At 44.5% G+C, this 22,172-nt stretch overlaps 1 protein-coding gene across 1 annotated transcript; it reads right to left on the minus strand.

Annotated features, from left to right (window-relative positions):
* Positions 1-20,127: 20,127 nt before the first annotated feature.
* DNAJB8 (DnaJ heat shock protein family (Hsp40) member B8) lies at positions 20,128-21,119 on the minus strand. The gene has a single exon (XM_053288296.1). The coding sequence runs from the start codon at positions 20,916-20,918 to the stop codon at positions 20,238-20,240; it is 681 nt and encodes a 226-aa protein (XP_053144271.1). The 5' UTR covers positions 20,919-21,119; the 3' UTR covers positions 20,128-20,237.
* Positions 21,120-22,172: the final 1,053 nt, after the last annotated feature.

Below are 22,172 nucleotides of genomic sequence, written 5' to 3' on the forward strand. Positions count from 1 at the left end.
AAAGCTCAGGTCCAAGACATTTTGCTGCTTGAAATAGAGCATCAAATAGCCTTCCTTCCTTCTATTGATATTTGCCCCCCCACACACACACTTTATTCCTTCTTTTACATTTTTATCCTTCCCTTCATTTTCTGTTCCCTCTTTCCTTTATAACCACTTAGAGGAACAAATGTGTGTCCATTTGGATCTCTCTCCATACACATGTAAGGACAGTAAGCATTTTCACATATAAGAGAAATACACTCCCATGTAAGTAAGTAAATGTGACAAATGCCCCAGATCTGTCCCTGAAGCAGCCTGCTTCATCCTGTTTCACAGCAGGCCATCCCTAAATGTATGTTGTAGAGCTCTAAAGCAGGGATGGCCAACCTGAGACTCTCCAGATGTTTTTGGACTACCACTCCCATAATCCCCAGCCACAGTGGCCAATAGCCAGGTATTATGGAAGTCGTAGGCCACCATCTGCAGGGGGGCCAAAGTTGAGCAGCCCTGCTCTAGAGGATGCCTTACAGTCTAGCCAAAGCTGTATTACACACAAGTAATTCTTCTATGTCTCATTTCATATGAACCTGCCCAGTTGTTAGGTTCATTTCATATCAACCTGTTCACCAGAGGCCTGGTTCTGGGTGCCCTCACCTTCTGGCTACCATGGACAAGGCCTTATCAGCAGCAGCAGCAGCAACTCGTTTGTGGAACTCGCTCCCTCTATCTGTTCCCAGGCACCACACTGAATTACCTTTAGGCACCAAGTAAAGCAGTTTTGTTTTCCTGAACTTTTAATCATTCCAGAGAGTTTTAATGGCCTTGGAGGCTCTGAATGCTCTTGAATCTTTTATTGCTGTTTACATTCCTGTTGTGATACTGCTGTTTTGTTTTGTTTTGTTTTGTTTTGTTTTAACTTGTTTTGTGTTCTCTGTTATTCTCTAGTAAATCATCATACAGCAAAACATCACCATTTTAAAATGTTGTTCTGAAATTGTGTGTGGATGTTCCTGTGGCATCCAGCCATCTCTGTACCACATCAAGGAAGATTTGTCTAGATGTTTTGCCCTTTGGCTCAGTTGTGACGTGATACCTTGATGAACTGAAACCAGCATCTTTGAAACATTTTATTGCTGGAGCTTCATCCTATATAATAAAACCTTAAGGTACCTGCGTCCATGTCTCTTGAAGGTGTTCTGCCAGGCGCGTAACAATGATAGGGCAAGGGGAGACAGTTGTCTGGGGGCCCCACTGCCTGGAGGGGCACCCCAGAGGCACCTCATGTGACTCCCCATTGCCCCTGCCCAGCCCCATAGCCTCTCAGCCACTTGCCCTCTTCGCCGTCTCTCCTGCTTGTTCTGCTGGCCGCAATCAAAGCAGCAGACAAGCCGCAAAGAGCTCCTTTTCTCCCGCCTCTCAGCTGATCGGCGGGTGGGCGGGGCTTCCAGGGAGGCCTCCGTGTAGTCCACAGTGAAGCCTGAACTCGAGTAGGGCCCAAGCCAGCCAGGAAGGAGGAGGCAGCCAGAGTGTTCTCTGCAGCAGAAGACCCCTTGCTGCCCTGCTTAACCCAGACCAGCATTTGCCAGGTAGAGTGTGAACTCCTTTTTGTGGTTACCTTTCCCGCCCCCCCGCCCCCATATATAGGGATCTGCTTGCCATAGGGCTTGGATATGGGGGGGGGGGAGGGACCGAGAAGTCTCTGAATATTTATTTTGAAACAGCTTGGAAAATTTGCTGACTTAAAAAAAACTATCTAAAAAGTCCTATAAGTGGCTTGTTTCATGGCAGAAAATTGCAAAAACTTCTGGAACAGTATTTTATTAATTTTATTCATTCATTCATTCATTTATAAATGCACTTATGTTCAAGTTGTTTTGCAACCCAGAAGGTCTGAGTGAGAACTGTGAAGCATGTGTGGTGCCTTTATTTTATTTTTCTTGTGTGTGAACTGCTCCCCAATAACTTGCAGGGACTTCAGGGTCAATCTGGCCAACATGTGAATGCAGCACCTCCATTCCAGAGGAGATGCGTCTTAAAGGGCTTTAAAAGCCTCCTGTGAAAAACCTCCTGCAATCAAACTTGACTGAATTTGTTCAGAATTCTGAGAAAACAAACATAGGCTCACCCTGCATGGTTGAAAGTCTCCTTTGCTAATCTGCAGCGAAGGGCCGATTTTAATAATTCATCTTTCTAGTGTGTTCTAGGCATTAAAAGTAATACAAATGTATAGTACTCAATGTATATCACTATATATTGTGACGTGTGTGTGTGTATTCAGTGAAATGTATTTGCAGGCAGCATACTTATTTTGGAATATCAGACTTAAATCCTTGGGGGCCTGGGGTGTGCGGAGGCCCTGGACTTTGAGTGGGGGGGGGCCATTTTAAAATCTTGTCTCTGGGCCCACTCCAACCTTGCTACGCCCCTGTGTTCTGCACATGCGTGGCGCATGCGTAAAGGCGTCTGTGTATGCAGGGGGTGCCTGATTGGTCCTGGCGGCACACCCAGGAGAACCAGCGGGCCAGGCTGTGGGCGGCCATGGTGGCCGCGGAGCCGAGGCGGCGGGCCTGGCCAGGCAAGGCAAGGAGGCGGCGGGGGAAGCCGGGCGAGGCGGTGGTGGGCCCGGCCGGAGCCGCAGGCGGCGGTGGGCGGCGGGCCTGGCTGGAGCTGCGGTGGGTGGTGGGCCCGGCCGGAGCCACGGGCAACTCTTCTAGGGCAACTCTTCTAGCACTCTTCTAACACAACTCTTCTAGCACCCGTTAATGTAACGGGCCTAATGTCTACTAGTTTAAAATAAAAGTCCCATCTAAATGGTTATGAGACCCAGTGTAGTGCAGTGGTTTAAGTGTCAGACTAAGATCTGAGTTCAAATCCCCACTTGGCCATGAAGCTCACAGAGTGTCCTTGAGTCAGCCACTCACTTTCATCTTAACTTACCTTGTGAGGGTAAAATAGCAGCAAGAACCATATACACTGCCCTGAGTTCCTTGGAGGAAGCTTGGTGTCCCGTTCTTTTCTGAAGTAAGTTCAGTTAGGGCTTGAAGTAGAACTTTGTTGATGCCGATTTTATGGATTAGTCTCCCCGGTACCTTACCAGGCTCTATCACTTCTGGCCATTTGCCATTTGGTTAAAATCTTTTTGCTCAAGATGTAGTTGAACTCCTTCCTGATACTTCTAGCATTTCATTTGCTATTGTTACATAATTAAGGGTGTTGTTTTGATTGCAAATGTTATGGTTTGTTTGCATGCTGCAATTTTTTGGGAAATCCAGCCTATACGTGTAATAAGCAAGTTGTATTGCCTCATGCCCCCTTGTTTTAGATTGCCTCTTGTTCTACAGCATCATATCACCATGGAAATACAGGCATCCAGTTATTTTCAAAATGTTGCAGCTCCACAGGGCCCACCCTTGGTTTGAAGTTTGGATCTGGCAAACCTGCCTCATGCCCGAGATGTTCAAAGACATCCATTCTTGGTGAACAGTCTTGCTCTCAAGCAGCTGCCTACCACAAGAATTTTCTAGTCCATCACTGCTCAAGAAAACATGTCACAGTGTAGTTCTGAAAATGTTTGCGGTGGTTCTCGCAGCGTCCAGCCACCTCTGTGCCACATCGAGGGGGATTTGTCCAGATGTTTTGCCCTTTTGCTTCAATCGTGACGTGATACCTTGTGGAACAAAATCCAGAACAGAATTCATCTTTCGGATTTTTGCTACTGAAGTGTCCTTTTTTGTCCCGTCCCCCCCAAATCATCAGGGCTTATTATCTGAATACAATTATCTTTCCTATTCTTGCTGTGTTCTTCCATCTGATACAGCAGGCCCATTCTCTTTCTTCCTCTGTAGTATTTATCAGTCACGCTCCCATCTTGCTCTTTGGTTGTCTTTTCTGTCTGTCTTCATCTATCATCTTTCCATCCTCAGCTGCCTCTCTGCATCTCTTTTATTGCTTTCTGCTTCATAATAGTTTCTTCACTGGATGGTTTCCCCTCTTCCGTGGATGCCTGCCTGTCTCCTCTTCTCCCTCCTGGTTTCTGCCTCATTTCTCTCTCTTTCCCAATTTCCCTCCCTAGTGCCGGAACTTCTTTCTTTTATTTCCCCCCCACCTCCCACCCTCTATAGTGCTGTTATCTGCGATTTTGGCAAAGAGCACATTTATTGGGGAGGAATATCCCCATGGCAACGCAGCAGATGGTGACTTTTGATTAGCTTGGCTCTTTCCCCCCCCTGACTGCCAAATCACAATCCGTCTTTGAAATTAAATCAGGCTGCGATAGGATCAGTTGTTCTGGAGAGGGGACGAGAGAGAAACAAGACTGAAGTATTACAGCAGGAGCCAGGATGTAATGCAAATTCATGTTTTTTAACCCTAGCAATAAACCCCCCCTGCTCATTCTGGGAGCTGGAGGAACCACAAGAGACAGGATAATAAAATAAAAAATAAGATTAAAAAATGTTATCACTGAGCATGGGTTCCTCACTTCTATCATGTCTTTGTTGTCATATTTGTCTTCTGTAACACTGATGTCATTCAGAACTGAGTCACCTGGGTACTTCTTGGCCTAATTCTGCTTCTGTTCCACACTGTACGAACTGACTCTGTGTCTCTGAATGGAGTTGAGAAACACACCAGGAGTTTGATTTGGGAAGCTCAGTTTGCTGGTTTAGGGCTGGCTCAAAATGCTAATGTGTATCAATATGTAGCCATACTGATAAGCAGAGCTGCCTTTACAGACTGTTCGAAACTTCAGTTAGTTGCAAATGCAGTTGCTTATAGGAATCATTTGACACAAACAACTTGCACCCGCTTGTATGAAGCACCTCCAGTTGCTGGTCCATTTCTGAGCACATTTCAAAGTGCTGTTGCTAAGCTTCAGGCTTCTGTATGGTTTGGTCCCCTTGTACCTGAAGGAGCATCTTCTTACACATGATCCTGCCTGTGTGTTAAAATCAAAATTGGAGGCCCTTCTCTGCGCTCCCACCCCCCTGCCCCGGCCCTGCTTCAGAGGTGAGGCAGAGGGTGACTGAAGAACAAGCCTTTTTGTTTGTGGTACCCCTCCTGGATTCAACCAAAGACAACCCCAGGGCTCTGTGGTCGCCAGGAGTCGACACCAACTTGACACTTTACCCCACCTTTGAAATGCAGTCCGGACATTGGTTTGCATGGCATCTACTCAGATTTGGTATTGGCAAGCAAAAACCTATTTATTCTCTCAGGCCTTTGAACAGAATTTTGGATCCCCCCGCCCGGATTTCATTTGTTGTATTGCTGCCATTTTATTATTGTTTTTACCTATTTTTATTGGGTTTGTAATTAGCTCCTTTGAGAACCTGTGAGTTGAAAACTGGAACATAAACAAACCAACAATATAATGTTGTTTAAACCAATACAGTATTTAATATTGTTAAAACTAATATCAACCAACCAACAAATAATATGTGAGCAAAATGCTCCTCCTTGTTTAAGTTGGGGCTCCTTGCCTGTCCTGTTTAATGGGTAGAACTGGCACAAAACTGGTTCAGGAAGTTCCAGAACAGGTGAAAAATATGCTTGATATCTTGGGGAAATAGGTGCAGTGACTGAACTTTAATATTTAGTTTTTAGAATGCAAATTAAGGAAACCTGGTAACTTGAGATTTAGCAGAGAGATAATCCTTATTCAGACATTACATTGTACATGCATATACAGGTGTCTGTGCACACGTACAGGTTTTTGTCTGAATGATGATACATGTGTTGGTTTAAAAAATGAACCTGGGTACAGGCCCCTTAAATGCAAATGTACTGTACTGTGCATGTGTTGAACATAATGTGTGAATCATCCTATGTGTGTACAGATGTGTATATGCGTACAGTGTGTACAGATGTGTATATGCGTACATTGATCATGGATTGTATATGGTTAGACATAAAATGAGAAGAGGGCTATGGAATGAGAAATCTGTAAAACTTTGTGCTTTGATTTAGTATGAGGAGGGTCTTTTCAAGATTTATAATACTGGTTCACATTATGACTGTAATGTGGACAAAAATGGGAGATTCTTGCTGTGCATGCACTCCTGTGGAGTGTGTCATGTGAATCCAGGATTTTTTGGTGATCTCCATTTTGCAATGCACCAATCCAATATGAAACCAACATAGACAAGCCAACGTCAGATCCCAGATTACAAATCTCAGTTCCATATCAATCAATCATCTTTATTACAGTTAAAGATCAGCACAGGTTCCACATCAGGTTGACACGTTATCAAGTGGAGATCACTGGAAAATCTTGTGTTCTCAGAATACACTCTGAGGGAACATGGACACTGTGAGAATCTCCTATTTTAGTCTAACTAACTTTATAGTCATTGTGTGAACCAGCCCATAGGCTGTTTTTCCACATAAAGCACCTTATATTTTATTATTTGTTTGTTTGTTTGTTTGTTTATTAAATTTATATACTGCTTAGTATAAAAATCTCAAGGTGGTGTACAGAATTAAAACATAAAATATAATATAAAACATTAAAATTAATTAAAAAATAAAAATAATAGATAAAAACACATTAAAATTTAAAAGTTTAGTCTCAGTTGAAGGCCTGGTAAAATAGGTATGTCTTCAGGGTCCTCCTAAAAACAAACAGAGAAGGAGATGCTCTTATTTCAGCAGGGAGCACAATCCAAAGCCATGGGGCAGCCACAGAGAAGGCCCAGTCCCGAGTTGCCACCAACTGAGTTGGCAGCAACCATAACCGGACCTCTCCAGATGATCTTAATAGGTGACAGGGTTCATGACAGTGACGGTGCTCTCTTAAGTACCCTGGACCTAAGCCATTAAGGGCTTTATAGGTAATAGCCTATAAAGTATTTGTGACCTACGGAGTACTTTGTATTTTGTTCGGAAACATATCGACAGCCAGTACAGTTCTTTTAGAATTGATGTTATATGATCCCTTTGGGTAAACCCAGAGACCAATCTGGCTGCCATGTTCTGTACCAATTGTAGTTTCCGGACTACATACAAAGGCAGCCCCATGTTGAGTGCATAACAATAGTCAAGCCTAGAGATTACCAGCATATGTACCACCGTTTTAAGGTCATTTATCTCCAGAAATGGACGTATCTGGTGTATCAGCTGAAGCTGATAAAAAGCACTCCTGGCCACTGCCTCAACCTGAGAAACCAGGGGGAGTTTGAGATCCAGGAGCACTCCCAGACTATGCACCTGATATTTTAGGGGGAGTGTAAGCCCATCCAGAACAGCAAGATCTAAACCATCTCTTGGATTTTAAAAACAAATAACATTAAAATACAATCCACATCACAGCATCAGACTATATTCATCACAGGCCAAGCATCTGCTAAAATGAACCCTATGAACCTTTACAGGGAGGTCATTCCATAACCGGCGGGGTTGCTGCTGAAAAGCCCCTGTCCCACACCACTGCCAATCACACCTCAGTAGGCAATGGATCACAGAGCAGGACATCAGCTGGAGATTTTGGGATGTGGGCAGGCTCTGATGGGAGAAGGTGGTTTTGGTGCCAAACAAATCAGGTGCCAGTGAAGGTCAGACAGCCAGGAAGCACACAATAAACTTCAGATTCTGAATGCTTTACAAAAGCTGCCCCACACAGAACATGTTACAATAGGCAAGCCTGGATGTGATCAGGGCATTGGTGACATTGGACGACCTGCCCTTTCCAGGAAAAGGCCCAGCTGACGCTGAAGCTGAGCAAAGACACTCCTGGCCACGGCGGCCACCTGGCCATCCAGGAGCAATGCTGGGTCCAAGAGCAGCCCCGTACTGCAAGCCTAGGCTTTCAAGCAGAGTGCAAGCCCATCCAGGAGAGGTTGTACACCAATCCTGGATGAGCTTTCCTAATGATTAAAGCCTCTCTGCTTCGTCTAGATTTAATGCCATCCTTGAGGGCAAGGCTGGCCTTTGCTATTTGGATGCCTGAGGCAAAACAGTAAAGGCCCTTTAAGCAGCATGGGATCCATCAGCACATGCTCTTCCCTCATTTCTCCAATAACACAATCAGTGGCAGGTAGCATAAGAGAGAGTCCATGAGCCAGCTCCCCTCCACGCATTGTCCCAACTCTTGGAGGATGGTGGGATGGGCTGCAGTAATGTTGCTGGCTCTTTCCACATCACGGGGGGGTTTGGGCCTTGCCAGGATGGTGTGGGAGGCACCACACTGCAGGAGCTTCCATATCACTACGTTAACATCCGTTTGGGATCCAAAATGTCTCTCTCACTCAATACATGTCAGACTCAGAATCTTCCATTGGGGGTGAGGGGCACACAGCCCCTTCCCATCCCCTTCCCATTGGCTCTGCAGTTTGACATCTGGACTCATGAAGCCCCTTATGTGCATTAGGGAAATTCACCACAAGTTAGTGCTGATCTGCCTTGTGGCAGCTTTGACACTATTTGAGAATGAGCTTTAGGTGTGATATACTGATGTCATTCACACAATCAAAAACTGTATCCTACCTGGGTTTGGGAGCTGCACACAACTGAAAATTGGGAGCACATACAGCTCCCAAACCTGGGTAGAACACAGTTTTTGATTGTGTGGATGACCTCATGACAGTATACCTGCAGGATCCTTTACTTTCCTTGTTTATGTATTCTTTACCTTTTCCTTTTTTGATAGTCTCCTTGGTTCAAAATGCGAAATTTCCAGGTTGTTTGTGTTTACATTACACTTTAGGCAATCATGCAAAAGAAGAGTCAATTTCCCAGCCAACTTCTGTCACAGGCTCTACTTCTGCTGCTGTGCATTGTCTGCAGTTATTCTTGTCCTGGCCAGCCTGTGGCACTCCAGATGTTGCTGGACTACAACTTCCATCATTCCCAACTATAATTTATGGTGGCTGGGGATGATGGGAGTTGTAGTTCATCAACACCTGGAGTACCACAAGTTGGGAACCTCTGGCCTAGACTGGCCACCACTTTGTTTCATGTGACTGTGCTTCCACATGCTAATATCCCAGGACAGGAGTAAGGAGCAGATTGGATTTATTACTGTAGTTCTTGTGTTTGCTGCTTTGGCCGGTGAGATCTGCTTCCAGATGACCAAAGCACTATAACAGGCCTGCTCAACTTCAGCCCTCCTGCAGATGTTGGCCTACAACTCCCATAATCCCTTGCTATTGGCCACTGTGGCTGGGGATTATGGGAGCTGGAATCCAAAAACATCTGAGAGGCCAACAGCTGAACAGGCTTGCACTATAAGGAGTAAATCAGACATTCTTCTGGCGTGCCCAACTCAGTTTGTGCCAAATTCTCTTGAAGTTGGGGTTGGGAGGGAAGCTGAACCCTCCCCTACAGTTCTCCCATGTCCCCACCTGATTTGTTTTGTTTTCAACCTGCAAGGTTTACTTCTCAGCTCAGAGGCCCACCAAAAGGAAACCAGTGGAGGTAAATAGTTTGAGGATGTATACAGGCAGGAGAAATGTTCTGCTATTTCCTTCCATCTATCCCTGAATTTGGTAGCAACACATGGGTCTGCTGCTATAATATCTAGTTTGGTCCAAAGGTACCAAATATTGGAGTCACTCTCTATTTGAGTGGATTAGGGCTCTTTTGTTCCCTAGGTGTTTCAGAGCGACACCGTCTACCAATGTTGGTGAAGCAACTCTCATCCTTGCTAAATTCTTTGGGCCTTTTCACAGAATCAGTTGATTTTTCTTTTAGCACGATACATGCACAGTTGTTATTCATTTATTTAACAGAATCCAGATATCTTCCCTCAAGGAAGAACTTCTGTTGCTGGAAAGTTTTCCCAGTACGCAAGTTGAAGCATTTTGTTAACTGCAAAATCCTTGTTGTCCATTAGGATAAGACATCCATTGTTATAGAGATTGTTGTGTGGAATGCAAAAGTAGGAAGGTGAAGTGGTTAGGATCACCAGTGACAAGCAAACCAACTCCTCTCCCCATACCTAAAATATGCAGTGATTCTTCCTTGGCTGCCATCACTGAAAAGACCCTGATCCAGGCCTTCACATGATTTTGAGGTTAACTCTGACCTCAGAATTAGAGGGCATGTGGAGCAGAGCCTCTGCTCGCAATCCTGATATTTGTGCTACAGGGTTAAAATAAAATGGGGGGAGGCTTCATGGTATTGTATATTCAGTTGTATACAAATTGTAATTCATAAAAGAAGCCTAGCCCAGTTTTGCCTGTGCGTGAGAACCACCAGCAGGTGCTCAGCTCTCGCTGGCAGCGCTGCAACAAACCCATTTGGGAGGCCACCTCCAAAACAAGGTTAAGAGACCAAGTGCTCCCTTAGCCCCATTTTTCTGCTTGCAGCTGGGGCTGCAAGACTCTGGGGCTCCCAGGCAGCATTGGGGGAATTCCCACAATGCACTGTGCACTTGCATGGTGTATTATGGAAGTTTCAGGGTGTGGGGTGATGCTTCCCAGCCCCCGACCCTCCGCACTGCCAGGTGCAGCCGGCACTCGTCTGGGTGGGTGATCAGCAAATTCAGAGGGATCGTTTGTGGGGTGGTAAGTGTTAGCAGCCTTCCTCCCCACTCTCCCTCAAGCCCTTCTTCACTGATTGTGAAAATGTACCTGGACCACAATCCAGCACAGAACTGATTATGTCAAGCCACTGGCTGACATTCTGTGCGATGTTATGCATCTGGTGAAATGTAATGTTTGCACTGTTGCAGAAGTGTAAAGATTGAGCAAATGGAGCTGCGCGACAGTGAAGCCATTCAATTACATTCCACTGCATGCATAGTGCTGCACAGTAGGTCAGCCACTGAAACCAAATAATTTAAGCTTACTTAATGCTGTTTAGGATTGTGGCCCTGCAGTTCAAATATTATGCACTCTTTTGTTCCCTCCATCCCTTTTCACCTTCCCATTAAATATTATTAAGCTTCTGGGATGTTTTCCAAGAAAGATTGACAATAGTTATGATGAAGGCGAGGAGCTTTTAAAATCATAAATATAATTAAAAGAAAGACTAGGGGGTGTGATCATTGTTCATGGATCATGTGAAGAAAGTGAACAGTGAATCATGTATTTGCTTTTCCCCAAATTACAAAAGATAAGGGAAATACAATAAGATTAACAGGCAACAGAATTAAAACAACAGGAAGCAGTTTTCTACACAATGTACATTAATAATCCAAGTTATTCATTGCCATGGGAAGTTGTAAGGTTTGTAATATAGCCGGAGTCAAGAAGGAATGGCCCACCACTGGCTCTTGGCCAGGCTTATAAGGATGTGCATCCACATGGTCAAAGTGTCCCTAAAACCTCTAATGGTTTTACACAACTGTTCTGTTTCTTATACACTGTTCCTTTGGAATGTTCAGTACCAGCCATAGCCACAGTCTTTTCACATCTCAGTAAACCTGTAACCACTGTATAAATAAACCAGTTGTTAAATGTGGCAGGATTTTGAATTATTTTGTGGTGTAGGTGGAAGCTGTACATCATGTGTGTGGACACAACAAGACAGCACACATGTATCCTGTGGTTACTGAGGCCAGGCTTGAACACTATGACCTTCAGCCATCCCACATTCAAGATAATACTGCTTAGCACTGGTATGGCATTTTTGAGTGTTCAAAGTGCTTCATGGGACCTCCCTTTTCCCATATGTGCCTGCCCAGTCACTGAGATAGTCTGGAGCAGGGGTAGGCAACCTTGGCTTTCCAATGGCTGTTGAACTACAACTCCCATCATCCCTAGCCACAGTTTATTATGGGAGTAGTAGTTAACAACAGCTGGACAGCCAAGGTTGTCTTACCCTGTTCTGGAGAGCTCTCACTCAGGTCCCACCCTTCTCTGAGGTGTGACTTGGTATGACCCATGACAGGGCCTTCTCAGTGGCAGTGCCTATGCTTTGCAACTCCCTGCCCCTAGAAGTTTGCCAGGCCCCCACTTTGTTGTTCTTTCACAGAGAAATTAAGGTCTTGCTGTTCCATTTAGCATTTTCAACTTGTGGTATTTGTGGCTTTCCTTGTGGTCTGCAGTGTGTGTGTTTGTCTGTTCTGGTTTGCTATGCATTGTTGGTTTTACTTATTTTTTAACTGCAAATTCTAATTTTAATGGCTCTTCTTTTTTACAAGAAACATTATCTTGTAATCTTTACAATAACCCTGTGTGGTAGTATTCCCATATTACAGAGGGGACTCAGAGGGAGTGGCTTGCCTAAGACCACCTAGCCAGTTCATGACAGAAGCAAGGTTTGAGCTAGGGACATCCTGATCGTTTCTTAGCCTCTGCACTACATTGGCTCACAGAACACAGGATGCAGAACACAGAAATCGTTTAAACTAGCTGATCTGGCGCAGAGCATCTGTGCCCCTAGTTCATCCCCCCTCCCCGCGTCAGCCCCAGCCTGTTCTCCTCCTCCCAGGCCGCTTTTCCTCCAGCAGTGCTTTCCCTGGCCAGTCGGCCGACCTGGCCGGCTCTTTCCCTTCCTCCCCACCTGTGGACAGTGCTTTCTCTCACTGGCCTGCCTGCCCAGCCCTTTGCTTCCCTCCCCTTCCCCGCCCACCCACCAGGCCAGCGCTTGCCTCCCTCCCCACTCACCGGCAGCGCTTTCTCTCACCAGCTGGCCTGGCTGGTGCTTCCCTTCCCTACCTGCCCGCTGGACTGGCTGGTGTTTCACTTGCTGGTCGGCTGGCTGCCGCCACCATTTTCTCCCCCGTCCCCATCGCTAACCCCCCAGCACAGGGGCGTAGCAAGGTTGGAGTGGGCCCAGAGACAAGATTTTAAAATGCCCCCCCCCCCTCACTGAAGCTCAGCTCATGAAGTAAAGAAATCTTAAATCAGGCTGAATAGTGGTAACAAAAGGCATTATATATATATATATATATATATATATATATATATATATATATATATATAAAAATAACACCTATGTGCCACGATAGAAAATCATTCTAAATTACTTTTTAAAAGGTTCTGTAAATTGTGGACAATGCAAGTTACTAGAGAAAGACATGTTGTTCTGGTAGCTCCAGGTCTTAACACTCACATCAATTTCAGAGGATGAATACAACTGAAGAAAGCCTGGGTGGGTGTGTGGCTGAAGAAGTCAGTCATGTGACTTGTTGGGGGGCCAAGGCAGTGGGCCCCCAGACAACTGTCTCCCCTTGCCCTATTATAGTTACGCCCCTGCCCCAGCAGCTGCTTGCAAACTCTCGTGAGAGCTGCCACACATGGGATTAGCAATGGGTACGTTGCAGAGAATTATATATAAAGAAGATATAACCACTTCATACTCACAATTCGCTCAAAAACCCAAATAAATTATAAAAATGCTAACATTATATATGGAGCTATAGAATCATAGAATGTCAAAGTCTAGCTCCACCCCCTGCTCAGCGCTCGGGAATCTCCTGCGGCATCCCTGGCAGGCGGCCATCCCACTCTGTCTTAAAACCTCCAGGGAAGGTTTCCAGGTGAACAGCTCCCGTGTGCGACTGAAAGACTGGAGCATCCCCGCCCTCTCCATGTGTTGGGTCAGTGATCACGTGAACTGGCCCATTGTCTGCACAGGGACCCAGCTGACTTTTTGCAGCAAGGTTCTGAAGCCACTGCATGGCAGCTGCAAATCCCTAACGGCTGCTGAGCTGATCCCACCTTTTGAGGGCTGATGTGGTAGAGGACAGAAGAAATGGAAAGTTAAACAGCTTTAGAGATTAACTAAGCCAGTGGCTGCCAGCTTGTCTCACAAGTGAGGCCAAAAGTCTATGCCTGTGCTGCTATAGTACATGCTACCAATGCAAAAACCCAGGGAGCGGCTTTATACTGAGTCAGACCATCTAGTTCAGTACACCGGCAGGCAGCAGCTCTCTAGATTACTGGCATATACCATTCTACCTGAAGGTGCTGGGGTTTGAACCTGCTTGGACAGCATGTGCTCAGTCACTAAACTGCAGCCCATTCTTGCCCTGTGGGCCTTGTTCCAGGTCCACATCACGGTGGTTTTGCAAGCAACAGTGCAAGATAAGAGTGCAACTAGGCCTGTAGAGGTGCACCCATTACTGCCTGTTCCTTTGTGGCTCCTCTACTGCAGGCTGACTTTCAGGAAAATAAACTGAGTCCTCCTGCACCTTTCCTTCAATGCACTCTCAAAGACTAACAACTTTCTTCTGTCCCACAAACCCCACAGCTGGCATTTGCAAGTGGTATGGATTGCATGGTGATCTTGTTATGATGAGCAGACTCCAAGATTTAAATTGCTTCACAACGTATCCATGCCATGTACAGCAGGAGTGGGTGGGCTTAAGGTTTCCAGAAACAACACAACAACCTATGTTTTGTCCAGAGCCTTGAGAGCTACCAGCACAAAATAACAGTTTAAGGAGATGTGGCAAGTAGCAAAATGGCATTTTGGGTAAGGGACTCTTGACCTGAAAATGCCCCTGAATGTCAGTAAAAATTTGTTGCAAGATGGGAGGAGAACAAGATAGTCTGCTTAGTGGACGGGTGGGGTGGGGGTGGGTGCGGAAACAAAGAGAAATGAATTGGTGAGAATGTAAAAGCATCCCTGGGTACCCAAAGTGAGATTAAAAATGGAATGGCCATGCCCCCACTAAGCCAGCCAATCAGATTTGCAGTCTTGGCTGGAAGGGAGGAAAGCCCCAAACACCTGGGGAGCTACTTCAGATAAGCCTCGGGAGCTACCAGTTGCTCCTAAGCTACCTAATGTGCACCCTTGATGTAAAGAAGGAAACAGCTGCTATGCCTTACATACGGTTGCCACCAATTTTGGTGGCAAGCTTCCTGTGGCTTTAATAGCTTGATGACAAGTAAAAATTCACCAAGTGTAGCCTTTCCCTGTTTTGAAGATTGTTTGAAGATTTGAAGATCCCCGTTTTGAAGACCTTGGAGAAGCCACTGCCAGTCTGTGAAGACAATACTGAGCTAGATAGACCAATGGTCTGACTCAGTATATGACAGCTTCCTATGTTCCTAAGATGCAATGATGGAACGGTTTGTTGCTTTATATTTTTACCTGTCATTCAGCTGTTAAAGGCACAGGAGCCATGTGGAAAATATTGTGTTGATCAGGGGTGTAACTATAATAGGGCAAGGGGAGGCAGTTTTCTAGGGGCCCACTGCCTTGGGGGGCCCCCCAGAGGCAAGTCACATGACTGACTCCCCCAGCCGTGCACCCGCCCGGGCTTCCTTCAGTTGTATTCATCCTCCCAAATTGATGTGAGTGTTAAGACCTGGAGCATGTCTTTCTCTAGTACCATTAAATGACTTGCATCTTCCATAATTTACAAAATGATGATGTCCTATTGTGGCACATAGGGGTGTGTGTGTGTGTGTGTGTGTGTGTGTGTGTGTGTGTGTGTATTAAAAACAAATAATTATGCTACTGATGGCACCCAATTTGCCTGAGGCCTTATTCTGTAGCTTTATTAGCATGATGGCTACTTCAGCCCTGAACTCTGCCCATGTGTTCTCTATTACTGTTTGTTCTAGTAGAAAATCTTGCTTCAAACAAAGCTGCAAAACACAGAAATAAATGGCCACACACACGTGTGTGCACGCGTGCACATGAGATTGCCTTCATAACAAAAGCATGTGTGGTCAGCTCAGCTGTATCTATCCCCTGCCCTTGCAATGTGGAAATCCTTTGGGAATCTCCAGACCTGTCCAGTTGCTTCTAATGTACACAACATCAGAGGTTAAGGGCGGGCAGGCGGGGAGAAATGGGCTCTAGAGGGGAGACATGGGAGTGAAGGGATCCAGCTAATGCACCCATCTATCAGATTAGGCAGTCAAAAAATCAAACCGCTTCCATCACTGTCCGAGGAGAGCCTCCTGCTTGTTGCCTAATGTGATCGCAGCCATGCCGTTGGCACTCCAGGGAGAAGGGGGCACTGCGGCTGCAGTGTGCAGCAGGCTGTGAGTTTAAAATCCTATTAGGCAGGAACTAGCAGTAGCAAAAAGAAAGCAGGTATCCCCTAGTGGGGATTTAAAGATGTTTAGACATAATTGGATTTTCCAAGCAGATGTCATTATTGTTAAACAGTTGCCCACTTGATATGTTCAAGTTGTTGGCTGTAATTGCTAAAATTAGCAGGTCTGCACAGAGCAAAGGTCAGTTGGTTAATATTGTGATTTAGTATTTTATGAAGTAATTCCAAATGCTTTTATGTATTTTTTTTTGTTTTTGCAGCCCAAGTGCTCATTAAAGTACTGGTGGGCTGTTAATAATGTCTCATGCTCTCTGGGCAAACTGCTGACACTCTTCAGCTAAGTGCAGTTGAGCTGAATTGGTTTTGTGCGTTTTATGGGTGTCTCGGCATAACAAAAACCATTTCACTATGGGCTGGTTCACACAAGAGACAGACAGCTGCTGCTCTTCTCCTGACCATCCACAGATACAAGGTTCACATGGGGAAATGGATGGCAAGAACCTGGCACTAGGCAATTCTGCCACTGAAACCTCTATTGGAATAATCTGTGGAGCTTCCATTGATACGTGACATTTTTTCATGTGCTCTTTGCACTCAGGGCTGAGTAGAAGGGAGTGTGCAAAGGGTCCAAGTGATGGTTTCTAATGTTCCCTGGCAGTTCCCTGGCGTGGTGCTTCCTCTGTCCCTCAGTTATGTCACCTGGGTGTAGCTAGGCAGGGGCATTATCTTTTGAATGACTCCTCAGCACAAGGGTCTGCTTTTGACACCTATAATATCTTGATACAATATTGTACTGTCTTGTTAAGAGATAATATAGACAAATGATTCCCCTTTTATTGGACAAAACTGAGGTTTTCCATAGAAGATACTATCATACTGAATTTGCGTTTTTAAAAAAAACCCAGCAAAGTTTACAAGTATCTTTAAGTGTTAAATCCTCTGAAAATATTCCAGTTAACCAGTTAATTCCTTGTATTCTTCAAAGACTGAGCATCTGTGGGGGCTGCTGTGAGGACGACTCCACCTTTAGGTCGAGGGTTTTTTGAACAACATGATGAAATTCCTTCCAGCTGTAGGATTCACTGGTCAATGTTATTTTCCTTCTCAATAGGCTCATTGGGTGACCTTGACTTCTTTCTGTTATGAGAGGAGACAATATTTTCTGCCTTCACTCTTTCCAACCCTTCCACAAAGGTCTATATTCTTTTGGCTTTCAGCCTGCTCAACTTAAGCCCCCCAGCTGTTTTTGGACTACAACTCCCATAATCCCCAGCCACACTGGCCAATAGCCAGAGATTATGGGAGTTTTAGGCCAACATCTGCAGGAGGGCCAAAGATGGTGCTCTAACCCCATGATCATTTTAGTTGTCCAGTGCTGCAGTATTTCTAGCTCTACAGTATCCTTTGTGAGATGGGGTAAGGAGAACCTTACTAGTATTCCAAATGTGGCTGCACCATAGGTTTATATGTGAAATTATGAAATGGCTGTTTTATTTTCTATTCCTTTCTTAACCATTCCCAACACAGAGGTTGGGGTTTTTTGCTGCCACCGTAAATGGCATTTGTTGTGAACCACTTTTAGCTGGTTGGATTGGATTGGATTGGATTGGAATGAAATGAAATAAATTGACCTTTTCTGCAAGCTTTCCATCACAACCCTCAAGGTCTCCTTTCCTGGCTAGCAACAGCCAGTTGAGACCCCATTAGTGTAGTGTTAATTTAGGAGTCTAACTTGTATTTTGAGAAGATTGCTATCTCAAGGAGCAGGCTAAACTATGATCCTGCCACAGTCTCCATTGTCATTCTTCATATTGTGACAGAACCAAATGGGGTTCAGGAGGACCCCTTTTTGTAGTCAGCTACCATAGGAAATGCACCAACTCAATTCTAGCCTGGTACTGTTCGGTGAAATCTCCATCACAATTTTAGAACATGTTCTTCTTCCTCCTTCTCAAAGGGAATGGGTTTGACCTGGTAATGTAACCTTATGAGATGGTAGGCAGAGTTCTAGTGGTCCCATCTTGTCTTGCTGTTGATTTCCTCATCACTAGCCTTCCCTTTTGCCCTGTTTCATTCTTCAGTCAATTTAGAACCTGTTTTCTGGTCCCATCTTTTTCATCCATCATTATGATCACATTAACCCTCTCCTGAAATCTTTACACTGGCTCTTGATTTGACTTTTTGCCCATCCTCAAGCCCCCCTTCTTCTTCTTCTTCTTCTTCTTCTTCTTCTTCTTCTTCTTCTTCTTCTTCTTCTTCTTCTTCTTCTTCACCAAATCCTTTCCCAAACTGTTCAAGTTTCACATTTCCTATTCCAACATTATCACCCAATTTCCCACTCCCGTATTTTTACTATCTATGGTCAATCCCTGACCTCCTCCCCTGCCCTGCACCCACCAATGTCTTCTCATTCTAAAGGCGATTGTAAGCCCTCTGGGGTTGTGTTGTTGATTCTAAACAAATCTTTAAAACAGTCAAAATAGTAGTCCCCCCTACTATCACCATGGCCCTGATAGTAAAGCAATCTAATAAAAACCATTATAATTATTCACAAACACCTCTTCTTTCCTTGCTGACATTTTAAAGACTTTTAATTGTCAGAAAAATCCCATTTCCTCACGGGAAAATGAAGTTTTTACTTTTCTCTTTTCAGCATCTACCCCGAGGAAGAGTTCTGCAGAACATGAAGTCTTGTGCACCACATTGTGAACCTTGGTTGTTCCCAATCAAGGCATTCAAATATTTGCAATCAGACTATTTTTCCCCCCAAAGAAGCATTTGACACAATTTTCTACATCCTCTTGTTGAACATAGGAAGCTACCTTGAGTCCAATCATTGCTCCAGCTTGTCTACTGTAATAGACAGCAGCACACAGCGTGCTAGACAGCAGTCTTTTGTAGCCCTCTCTCTTAGATCTGTTTATGTGGTGATGCCGGGGGCTGAACCTGGGGCTTTCTGAATGCAAAACATGTGTTCGACCACTGAGTTATGTCCTCTTGAACTCACTTAAACTTGTGTAGAAATCTGTGAACAATTCTGCTTGTTTAATTTCATGGAATGTTATAGCATCCATAATGTGCTTTCTGTTTCTTACTCCTGTATATGATGTTTGTATCTATAGTCAATGCGATGCAGTAGGGCCTACAGGTAAAAGGCTCAGGTTCACATTCCTGCTATGTTACCACTGAATGCTCTTTAGCCAGTCACTATATTGGTCCAGCCATCATCTAAGCACAGGGTTGGTCTAAACCATCATCTAATGTATCAAATAAGATACATTAGATCAAGATGATGATGCTTAGGGATAGAAGTAGGGAGATAATCCAAATAACTATTGCTTCATTTAGCTTTTGACCATCCCCTTCCCCTTCATCTAGGACAATGTCATAGTTTTCCTACTGAAACTCTCACCAAACACTTCCAACTATCTCTCTTTTTTATATAATATCCTCTTTCAGCTATTATCTGCCGCAAGTAATCCATTAGGCATAGGTTATATTTTAATTTCTACAACAGTGTTACACAAATGTCTCAGCTGTAATAAGGAGGTTCTGAGTCTGAAAAAAGACTGCAGAAACTTAAATACTAGGCTGAATCTGTTCCTTTTATATCCATCTCCTGAAACATAAGATGAATTATTTTTATTTATTTATTTGCATTTTATATCCCGCTCTTTCTCCAAGGAGGCCAGAGCTGTGTACTACATACTTAAGTTTCTCCTCACAACAAGCCTGTGGAGTAGGCTAGGCTGAGAGAGAAGTGACTGGCCCAGAGTCACCCAGCAAGTATCATGGCTGAATGGGGATTTGAACTCAGGTCTCCCCTGTCCTAGTCTAGCACTCTAACCACTACACCACACTGGCTCCATGTTATTAATTGGGTCTATAGCAAACTCCTTTCTGCTTTCATACTTCTGGGTTCCTTAGTAACAATATGTGCAGATGAGTTCTGTTGGCTTCAGTTATAATATGCTAGTTTATGTTACAGCTGACTCAACACTATAAGTGGAAGTCCTCAACTCTTTCACACAAGTATTCTCATCAGAATCCCACTGCAGTTATTATTTCAGAGATCATGTTTTGAGGATTACAACCTTAAGTGTACATTCACTGACCATTTAGACTGATGTGATCATACTGGTTTTCTCAGTACAATTTGAAATTTGGGGGTTACTCAGAATAAACCATATGCCTCTACACCAGTACCATTTACACAAAATTATTCAGAAGTCTTTACCAAACATGTCTTGAACTCATTGAAGAAGTTTATTAGTTGCATTCCAGTTTCTGGAGAAAGAGTCCATTTAAGATTGTTCAAGCAAATGACTATTGGTGTTTGAACAGACATGAAGACTTTTTAGCATTTCAACTGTTCTCTGCCATTTACTCTGATGGACTTCAGCTGGCCATCTTCCTCAATTTCAACTCTTTCTTGCCCATTCTCAACAATTTTCCGCGTGGTGACTCTTCGCCCATTGATCACTTCAGTGGAAGTTGAGACAGATCTGAAGTTGTGTGTTCCACTGCTGTCATCTCCAAAGGACCTGCAGGAGACCATAGTGTGCAGACCAGGTCCAAATGAACTGAATCCAAAATCAGAAAAGGCACCAAATCCAGAAAAGAGCCCAAGGGGTCCATGCAAACTATTTCTGTTTTCCGCTACATTATTGTCATCATCAAACTGGTTGTCCCAGAAATCATGTGCAAAGATGTCCATTCCTCCAAAGAACTCCCTGAAGATCTCCTCAGGACTACGGAACACAAAGTCAAAATCAAATGGGCTGTGGGAATGGCCTCCGGATGCTCCTCTCCCCCTGTACCGTGGTTCTTTGACAGGCCTGTCATAGAGACAGCGTTTTTGAGGGTCTGACAATACTTCATAGGCCTCAGCAACCGCCTTGAATTTCTTTTCTGCTTCTTCTTTGTTACAAGGGTTCTTGTCAGGGTGCCATTTTAGCGCCAGCTTACGGTAGGCCTTTTTGATATCTTCTTGCGAGGCATTTTGATGCAGTCCTAGGACTTCGTAATAATTAACCATCCCAAAGAAGGTCTGATGAATTTGGAGATTATTTGGTTGATTTTCCTTGGGGACACAAAGTCCTATGCAGGTCGGATCCAATGGATCCTGTTGTTTATTGTTGTGGCACTTCTTTCCTCGCAGCCCAATGGTAATGGTTTTGATGCCAAAGGGAAAGAGAAAGACTGCTTGCTCATAGTGTTTGATTTCAAGGCACTTGCTGCTGAGTAGTATTGTGAGGTCAGAACCACTCAACCAATCAACTCACAGTTGACTTTTTAGCTCATTTGAGACATGCTGCTGTCCTATTGGTGGGAATGTTGTGCAAATTGTTATGGACTTAGCTGCCTTGAATGGTCATATTTCACTTCTGTGATGCAACGTGCAGGTGCCATAGACTGCAAGTTTTTCAGAGGAGGAATATGTGTTTTAAGGCTTTTCCAGGCAATTAAAACATCTTGGAAGAGCAGTCTTACTAACTCCATTCTGGTGCAAACAGCACTTTCCTGTCTCCATGTAATGATGGGCAGTAACCTTGTTCACAGAAGGAACAAGAAGCCAAAAGAGTAGCTTTTAAAAGGATCCTAGTTATATGTGATTGTATCTGCTTATCAACATTTTTTCTAGTTAGATACTACAGGGCATAGCCACATTTTTGTCCCCCGCACCGGCCATCCACTTTTTTAAAAAGTCACATGATCTGCTGTGTTCTGTGGCACTCGAGTGGGGGAACCACACAGAAACAAATGGAGAAAATAAAATAAGAGTAAGTAAACAAAAAGGTTCCTCTGTGCAGGAAACGGCAATAGTGCGAAGCTGGCAAAGAAGAATAGGAAAGTACATTTTCCCTCCTCAGGACTTCTGCTGGATGGCCTGTGCTAGCTCCACACTCACTGCAGTCTTTTGGTGTGGACAGGTGAGGACAAGCAAGAGAGTGGTGCATGTATGTTGCTGGGGGTTGGGTACATATCACCACCTGCAAACCCCACCATCCCAGTTCAATCCTGTCATCCGGCTGCGAAAGACTAGATGGTCTTTCTTGGGTTTAGTTCACTGACCCCTCTGAAATGTAGAAAGCATTTTGTGTGCATTTTTGCTTCTCCTCCTATCTCTGTGGGGGCTGGTCATTTCCCAGGGCCTACATCAGGGATCAGAGATTATCAGGAACTTTTGAGTGCTACTGCTACAAGCTAAAAGGGCTCATGCAGCTCTGTGTGTGTGTGTGTGTGTGTGTGTGTGTGTGTGAGAGAGAGAGAGAGAGAGAGAGAGAGAGAG

Source organism: Hemicordylus capensis, chromosome 2, assembly GCF_027244095.1.
Source record: "Hemicordylus capensis ecotype Gifberg chromosome 2, rHemCap1.1.pri, whole genome shotgun sequence".
NCBI classification, from domain to species: Eukaryota; Metazoa; Chordata; class Lepidosauria; order Squamata; family Cordylidae; genus Hemicordylus; species Hemicordylus capensis.